At 37.2% G+C, this 9357-nt stretch overlaps 1 protein-coding gene across 1 annotated transcript; it reads left to right on the top strand.

The window, feature by feature from the left end:
- The first annotated feature begins 25 nt into the window (after nt 1-25).
- Nucleotides 26-7432, top strand: LOC130409450 (taste receptor type 1 member 1). Its single transcript, XM_056733438.1, has 8 exons — nt 26-186; nt 1022-1310; nt 1580-2338; nt 2485-2706; nt 2921-3041; nt 3790-4160; nt 4857-5052; nt 7208-7432. The coding sequence occupies exons 1-8, from the start codon at nt 26-28 to the stop codon at nt 7285-7287; spliced, it is 2199 nt and encodes a 732-aa protein (XP_056589416.1). The 3' UTR covers nt 7288-7432.
- Nucleotides 7433-9357: the final 1925 nt, after the last annotated feature.

The raw sequence follows: 9357 nt of genomic DNA, 5'->3' as shown, positions 1-9357 counted from the left end.
GTCTGAAGCGCTCATTAGAGGAAGTATGGGTGAGATGCTGCTGTGCTTTGTGTTCTTACTCTGTCGTTTCAGGTTCTGTGATGCAGGGCTCAACCTTGCAGGAGATTATATCATATCTGGATGGTTCCCTCTTCATAATTCAGATTCTACAGTCCCATCTACACCTCATGTGACTGACTGTAAACAGTAAGAACAATCATCTTAGAAATATTTGCTTTGTCGTATTAATGCTGAATTTATGTTTGGTAATGCTTGTACTGGTTAATAAAAGTTATATATTAATAACTAACATGAACTTACAATGAGCAATATTGTTTTTCATCATTTATTAATCAGTGTTAATCTTAGTTAATGTAAATACATTTATTCATGTAAATTCATGGTGCAATAACTAATGTTATTAGTAACAACTTTGTATTTAAAAATGTATTCGTAAACGCTGAAAACTAAGATTAATAAATGCTGTCGATGTATTCATTATTTTACATTTTCACTGACTTAGCTAACCAAAACTTTATTGGTTAGTTATGTATTTTTTATATTCCTCAAATGTTACACAGATAGATTTTTAGCCATTATAGTTTGAAGTTACACAGCTGTAATATAACTTACTTTTGAAACTGTATCCAAACTGGCTGAAAAACCATAGCACAACATTACTAAATCTATAAAAATCTATGAATAACTACATTATACTTATGACTTGTCATTGAAATTTGCAGAATTTGCAACAATATTTGATACATTACTTAAAATCAAAGACAAGATTGTACAAGAAATGTAAAATGCAGTCTTCCATCTTTACATTTGTATTTTCATTTCACAGTTTAACCTTATTTATATATTTTTACTTTATTTCCCATTTTTTGTGTTATGTATATACTGTGTGTGTATAAGACAATAGAGCTACAAATTCCTTGTGTGCGTGTGGACACTTAGCGAATAAAGCTTATTCTGATTCTTATTTAGATATTCGTCAGTAATAAATAAATGTAAACACCACTTCAATTGTTGTCTTTAGAGGACTGACCAACAAGCATGGATATCATTTGGTGCAAGCCCTCAGATATGCGGTGGAAGAGATCAACAACAACATTTCAGATAAGATGCTTCTACCTGGGCTCACGCTTGGCTACCAGACTTATGATTTATGCTCCCTTCCAGCCAGTAATCTGGCAACCCTTGACCTGCTTAATAAACAGCGCGATAGAACAGGTGTGGAGAACCTCGCCGTGGCCGTCATCGGACCTGACAGCAGTACTTACTCCTTTACACCTGCCGCTGCTCTGGGTGCAGTCCTTATGCCTCAGGTACCCCGTGAATATGTATATTTTAATAATGATAATGTTGTATGTTAATTGAATTCATATCATGTTTTTGACTGCCATTATAGATAACTGTTTAAAACCAATTTTATAGTGTTTTTCATTAAAATAGGATGTTATGGTATTCTAATGATTTCCAGCCTTTAGAATAGAAACCAACAGAGCTTCCATTCAAACTAATATATTTAAACCCATTAACTCCATTTCTGCAATTACATTTTCTATATATAATAATCTTTCTCTTTGCTATGCAGATCTCTTACGAGGCCTCAAATGAATTGCTGAGCAATAAGCTTATCTATCCGTCGTTCTTCCGCACCATCCCCAGTGACAAGAACCAGGTGGATGCGATGATACATATCCTCAATCGATTTAACTGGACCTGGATTGCCCTTCTCGGCAGTGACAATTCTTATGGTTTGCAAGGAATGCAAACTCTTTCCCAGCAAGCTTCACTTCACGATATATGCATAGCATACCAAGGTATAATACCGGCTGTAACCGACAAGACCAAACAATACATGCAAGACATGGTCAAAAACATCATAAAAACCAAAGTCAACACCATAGTTGTCTTTTCAAACAAGAGAAGGGCTAGTGGGTTCTTTCCCTTCGTCATTGAACAAAACGTGACGGGGAAAGTGTGGATTGGAACAGAGGATTGGTCAGTGGCGTCAATAATACGTAATATCCCAGGAATCAGTACGATAGGGACCGTCATCGGTGTCTCAGTCAAATATACTGAATTTAAGGGGTTTGAAGATTTTGAAAGGCTTTCCGTGCCCGGGCTTGTAGACGCTGGGCCTTCAAATGGTACCGTCAACTTTGATGTCCCGTGTCTGCAAAACACAGACCTGTACCAAATGGCAATACAAGGCTTTTCTTTGGAGCCATATGACGTTGTGTCCTCTTTTAATGTGTACAAGGCTGTATATGCAGTGGCTCATGCACTGCACAAGGTTTTGAACTGCAACTCTGAACGATGTCAGAAATCTAAAGTGGAGCCGTGGGAGGTAAAAGCTTTCAAATAACAATCAAGGAAAATATCAAAATCATAGTGTGTTTTACAGGAATTTAACTAAGATCAGCGAGCTTAGGCTGGTTAAAGCTGTCTTGTTTAGGAGAGAATTTCTGATGTCTTCTTTGTTTCTTCCCTCAGGTCAATCAACAACTGAAAGAGGTTCGATTCACAATTCAAGACGCATTGTTTTATTTTGATAAAAATGGAGACCCTATCACAGGGTATGATATAGTGACGTGGATTTGGAAAGAAGACCAGTGGTCATATAAAGTAATTGGAAGTTACAGTCCAGATCCAATTGAGCTTCAGTTAGACGCTTCCCAGATACAATGGAGAGGACCGGTGTCACCTGTGAGCAGTGTAAGACTTTGTATATCCATATATATCTACATTTGCTGGCATATTCATTGTTTGTCACAATATAAACTAGTTTTCATTCTGACCGGGACTGGTTATACTCATTATATTACTTTTTTAGCAGATGTTTGTTTCCATGTCAATTTACCAAAAATCGAAATCGAAATGTATATAATGTTTTATGTAATTTAATTATGGAATGTTTTGCCCTGTTCAGGTTCCTGAATCCCTGTGTTCTCCAGAGTGTCCGTTCGGAAACAGACAGCTCCAGACAGGACAGCATAGATGCTGCTTTGACTGCATGGCATGCCCTGCTTTTACCTTCCTCAACAAATCGGGTACAAACAACTGCAAAATCATGTAGTAACAAAAAAAGTTTAAGTGTTCAGTTGAATCGGAGGATAGATATTGAAAGATGTTGATACACTGTGACCAGAAGAGGGCGCACATCATTCATTTTTGATACTTATACGTTTAAGCTTGTATCCTCTAAAGTTGCTTTGTAATTTTTAAGAACATTAGAAGGACAGTTCACCTGGAAAAATAATTCGCATTTATTCTCCCTCATGTCATTCAAAATCTTCCATGAAACAGCAAAAAAGATATTTTGAGAAATGACTCGGGTCTTGTATCCAATACAATGGAAATCAATGTGGGAACATGTTGTTTGGTTAGCAACATTCTTCAAAATATCTTCTTTGGTGTTCTGCAGAAGAAATAAAGTCATACAGGTTTGGAATGACACGAAAGGGAGTAAAAACTATTTTTTGGTTAATTTTGAAATCGTTTCCTCTGTACTTCAAAGGATTAGTTCACCCCGAAATAAACATTTTGTCTTCATTTATTCTCCCTCATGTAAATCAAAACCTGTTTATGACCTTTTCTTTTGTGCAACACAAAGAAGATATTTTAAGAAATGTCTCAGTGGTTTTGTGTCCATGCAATGGAAAGTTGGGGTTAAGTATGCAAAAAGAACTATTTATAGTCAGTGTTATAAAGATTGTAAGCTATGGCACTATCAAATCACTGCAACTTCCTTATTTTAAGGTTATTAATGTGCTTGCCTGAATTTGTGTATCTTTTTAGGCTACACTAGCTGCCAACCCTGTGCCATAGAAGAGTGGTCTGAATCAGAGAGCGAGACATGTCTCCAGAGAACAGAGCTGTACCTGCCATGGGACTCTCTGCTCTCTATATCTCTGCTCGCATATCTGGCTGTGACCCTGTTTCTCACCATAAGTACAGCTCTCATCTTCCTGTTGAACCTTAATACTCCTGTGGTGAAGTCAGCTGGAGGGAAGATCTGTCTGCTGATGCTGGCGTCTCTAACCGTGGCCTCCAGCAGCACATTCTGCCACTTTGGTAGACCCTCTCAAATTGGTTGTCTCCTGAAACAGCCACTCTTCATCATCAGCATCACCGTTTGCCTGGCATGTGTGACTGTGCGCTCCTTTCAGGTACACAGGGCTATATAGAGAGGACATAGAATTAGAGCTGTAGTTTTAAGTATAGATCATGTAAATACGTATTTCTGTATAATATTAACTATAATTTTAAAATAAAAAGTACACTATTAGTACTTTTACACTTCTTTATACTTTCAGTTGACTTTTTATGCACTTCTTAGAAATAAACTATGTATTTTTAAAAATATATATACTTAAAAACATGTTTGGTCTTTACTTGTACGAGATATACAAGTATAATAGTTATGAGTATTCAAAGTGTACTTGACCTGTATACATTTACTCTTTTGATTAAGAGTGCAGTACAAACAGTACACACAAAAACTAGTTGTGTACTTTCACTTGAGGTGCACTTAAAAATCATATAACCTAAAAATTTAGCCCAAGTTGTATTTAAATATTGAAGTATATTTACAAGTATACCACTAGTAATTGATTCTAACTACGAAGTGTACTTAAAATATATACATGAAATTTACTTATGTATACTTAAAATGAATTTAAAGTATATTTATTTTTCCAAGGATATCCCTTTTATTTTCTGTTTGGTATGTTAATGATTTATGTTATATTATAAGCATATTTAATTATAACCATAAGTTGATTTAATATTATAAAACAATATTCATACTCAACAGTTCGCATGTATTAAAACCCTCATGATCTCACACAATCCCTTTATTTAAGGTGGTCTGTATCTTTAAATGGTCCTCCAAGCTGCCGAGATACTACGAGACCTGGGCTAAGAACCGTGGCCCAGAGATGTTCATCTTCATCTCCTCACTGTTGGAGTTCTTCATCTCGTTTCTTCGCATGGTCATAGACCCTCCTTTTCCATCTCAGGACTTTGATTTCTACCATGACAGCGTTGTTCTCGAGTGCAGTAAGACTCTATCTGTCGGGGCATTTGCCGAGCTCATTTTTGTGGCTGTCTTAAGCTTAGTATGTTTCTGCATGAGCTACATGGGAAAAGATCTGCCGGCCAATTACAACGAAGCCAAATGCATTACATTTAGTCTCATGATATATATGATTTCTTGGATCACGTTCTTCACGGCTTACTGCGTTTCTAGAGGGAGCTTTTCTATGGCCCTCTATGTTGGTGCCATTCTCACCAGTGTGCTTGGGATACACGGGGGCTACTTTTTGCCAAAGGTGTATATCATCTTGATAAAGCCCCAAATGAATACAACCGCGCACTTTCAAAACTGTATTCAGATGTACACCATGGCCAAACAGTGAAATCTTCCTCTAGGGTTAATCTCTTTCACTTTTCAAACACTGTCTCTTTCAACATTAGCTGTAATCCATTTAAGCTCACGCACAATAAAGCGCAACATAATCCTATAGTGTAAGTCTAGAAACAGAGATACTCTGATTCTCTTTTCACCGTGACTGCTTGACATATGCTTAGCTAGTGGGTGAATGACTGTAAAAGCATAATTGTGTTAGCTACCGCAAAGCGCAGAGCAACAAATCTGGCAACCATGGGCAAACATCTGTTAAGTGCCGAGCGGTGCCAAGTTTCATTTGAAGAACTTGGATAAAAGGTTTAATTGGGCAGCTGATTTAAATCACAGTCTTGCAGATGGCTTCAAATGTCCTGTTTGTCCGTAAATAATATAGTAAATATGCAGTTTAAGAAAAGTCTCGTATCAGATATCCGTGTATGCGTCTCATGTAATAATCTGTTAATGTTCAATGACATAGACTTTTATCGCCCCTGGGAAAATAAAACGGGATGAAAGCGTTGTTAGGTGGGTCATCTCCATTGACCTCACAACGTGTGAGCTGGGTGCAGTGAAGTGTTTCCCACAGTACTGTCCCATTGTGAGTGTGATATTCTCAGGAGACTTAACAAAAGACGTGTGCCTGTGTGTCGGGGGGGGGCGTAATTGTGTTTGCTTGACATCGTTTAATGCAGCATCTGTGCTGGTATATCTTATATAGATCTAGAGTTATTAGAGAGTTTGAATTGTACAGTTGTGCTTCGAAAATAGCAATAAAAATGCACTATTAAAATTTTATTTTAAACAAAAGTGCTGTCAAGCAATTAATCGTGTTGAATTTTGTGTTTAAATGTGTATACATTATATATGTCTGTGTACTGTGCATGTTGATTTTGTATTTATAAAAACATACACATACATGTATACAGTATGTATTTTGGAAACATTATTTACATTTATCACTAATTGAAATTGTTTATAAATGTTTATTAATTGTTATATTGTATATTTTTTAAATATATGCATGTATGTGTAAAGTATGTGTTTATGATTACAAAATTAATAAAAAAAGGTAATATTTACCTCTGTTATTCCACAGTTTGTAGATTAACCAAAATAAAGCTGATATAAAGTCATATGAAATAAAGTAACATGTAGTAAACAAATCCTATATTTCCATTATTAATTATTTTCTATTTATGACCTCAGTAAATAACTTATTCTCTCAGCTTTGAGTCTGAAGCATAAAAATTTATGAAAACCTCCCAAATCCATTATTTGATCACATCGCATTTTATTTAGAGAATATAGTTGACATAAGAGCTTACATTTGCAAAACATAAAATACTTAATCATCATTGTAAACACAACCAATGGGGTCCTTTATCAAAGGTACAACATGTGTTATCTAACAAACAATACAGAATTCTCAGCACAAACCGAAATATACTCTGAAAAAAACTTTAAGCACAACACCAGTTCAAAGATCTGATACATAAACCCATACTCCACTGGAGTCAAACCTCAATTAAATATGCATACATCAAAATATGAAATCCATTGACAATATAATAACATTTATAAGAATAATATATCTGGTAAAAATCACATTAAGAGCTATTAATACAGAACAAGAGGCCATACATGAGAACTACCTCTTTCCACTGACAAACACATATTTGTCTAAAGTATCTGTCTATCAATATGATGACTCAACATACATTTTGGAAATAACATCTCCTACTATTAAGAGGGAAATTAATGCAACTGCCCCTCAGGTTTACAACTCTGTCTTAACATCTCTACCAGGGTCTCCAGACGGGACTCCTGGACTCAGCCTGTTGTGGATCGGCTTTAGAGGATGCTGGAGGAGTGGAGCTCATAGCTGATCTCGCTTGCTGGGGGTTGTGGAAATGCTGGAGCTCCCGGCCAGATCCTCCTCCAGGAGAGTGAAGACTGAGAAAGTGGATAGATGCTCTCCAGCAGTTAGAGAAACCTTCATTATAATCCTTCTGTGCAGGCTCTCCCGAGAGCTGCTGTCTTAGAAAGCTGACTGTCATCTCCAGGATATCAGCCTTCTCGAGTTTGGTGTTAGGGTCTCGACTGTGGAACTCCTTCTCCAGGAGACCTTTTAGCTGGTCGATGCAGCTGTTGATGCGGTCCCTGCGCATCTTCTCTACAATTGGTTTCCTCAGCTGGAAGGAAACGAGAACGCAGAACATGTTTTGAGATGCATTCACAAGTTTTGATTAACTTTTCAGGAAAAAAATGAAGTTAGCGTGGAACGTAAACGCACCTTAATTTGGTCCCTGTCAGTGAAACGTAGACGGTCAAAAGTGGAGAGTGTATTTGAATGGGGAGCCATGGTCTTGCAGGAACGATTTGTCTTCCCTCTGCAGCAAAAAGAGTTGTGAACCTCTCTGAGAGGCAGCAACCTGTATTTATACGCTGTCATTACCATTACAAAGCCATGTGGCCTGTGCTGTGCTACTGTTCCCACACTCAGAACAGAGGACTGGGATCTTTACAACAATAGAGGACATTAATTTTGTGGTCAACTGGCTGCTCGCCTTCCACTGAAGGAATGTTTCCCAAGGCATCTAGCATGAGGGGGAAGCCACTTTCACTATAGGAATGATCGTGTTTAATGAAGGCTTTGCCCTCCGTTAGACAATTTGAATAATAAAACAGAACTTTCTTTCTTATAGCCTATTCAAAATATGTATGTAAGTCGTCTATAAATTGTGTAAAATACAACTTGTTGAATGCTTATAAAAATAAAGAGTATTTGACATAAAGCAAAACCACAGTTGGTTCCTGTAGCTTAGCTGTTGGCAATGCAATGGTTATGCACAAACTAATACAATGGTCTGTTTTTTTAATGTAGGCTACTGTGCATTGCTTTGAATAAAAAATAAATAAAACAAAAACCTTAAATAAAAACCTTTAAACATACAAAACAGTTTTCAAAGAACGCATTTGTTTTACACAAAGGTTGTTTATGTAGTTCACGGTACTTTGATGACGGACGCCGGTCGGCCGGCGCGTGACCAGCACCTACTCGCGACAACGACACGTGGTTAAATTCCCTACTTCAAAAGCGCCAGCGACACTTTTAGGACGCTTTCGGGCAGGTTTATTCGCCTTTGATAACAGTTAACAACACGAGGCAGCTCGATTGATGTTGGTGAGAACTGTCACGTCCACATGTCAAATACGGACACGCTCACGTAGCTACTGTGTGGATGGAGTTGGCACGCGTTTGATGGTACATGCAACAAACATCACATTTCTTAACAAGTAGATGAAGTTCATGTGTCACGACATCAGTGCTGTAATAGTATTTAATATAAAAATGACAAAACGTAATGTGCCTTTATGGAGGTGAATTTACTTTATGAATAGGCCTACCTCGTGCCCACCATGCGCTTGTGGTGGGAGATCAATGACGTAGGTTTGCTGTTATTGCTACTATTGCGGATTTGACTGTTTCCATCACACCACCAGCAGACAAGTGTTGAGTCGAGTCTCATGAGGTTTATTGTCTCATGTGTGGGAAAGCCACATGTATGCAAGCAGGCAAGTGCACTTTTCCACTTTTTGTAAAACAAATTGACTGTTTATATGTATTTCTATTTACATGATAATATTTGACATCCTATGGTGCCTATACTCTGTAATACTGTTACTGGTTCGTTCTCACCATCCCGTTCTCTCATATCTGTTAAATAAATGCAAACGACACTCATTTCTAATGTAAATCACATCTTTGTTGTATAGCAAACAAGCAATTCAAGTTTTGGATCGTGCAATATGAGAAAAAAAGAATATACATTTTTCAAACCTATTTCTTAAAAAAAAGTATAGTGACGTTTTTATTGAATGTTGTTGACCACATCTGTCCAATCTGTCCAATTTGAGTTGTGTGATTGTGGCTCTATAGGGAAGTCCATAATGCC

The sequence above is a fragment of the Triplophysa dalaica genome, chromosome 20, assembly GCF_015846415.1.
Source record: "Triplophysa dalaica isolate WHDGS20190420 chromosome 20, ASM1584641v1, whole genome shotgun sequence".
Lineage (NCBI taxonomy): Eukaryota > Metazoa > Chordata > Actinopteri > Cypriniformes > Nemacheilidae > Triplophysa > Triplophysa dalaica.
This window is presented reverse-complemented; position numbering and strand designations above follow the sequence as displayed.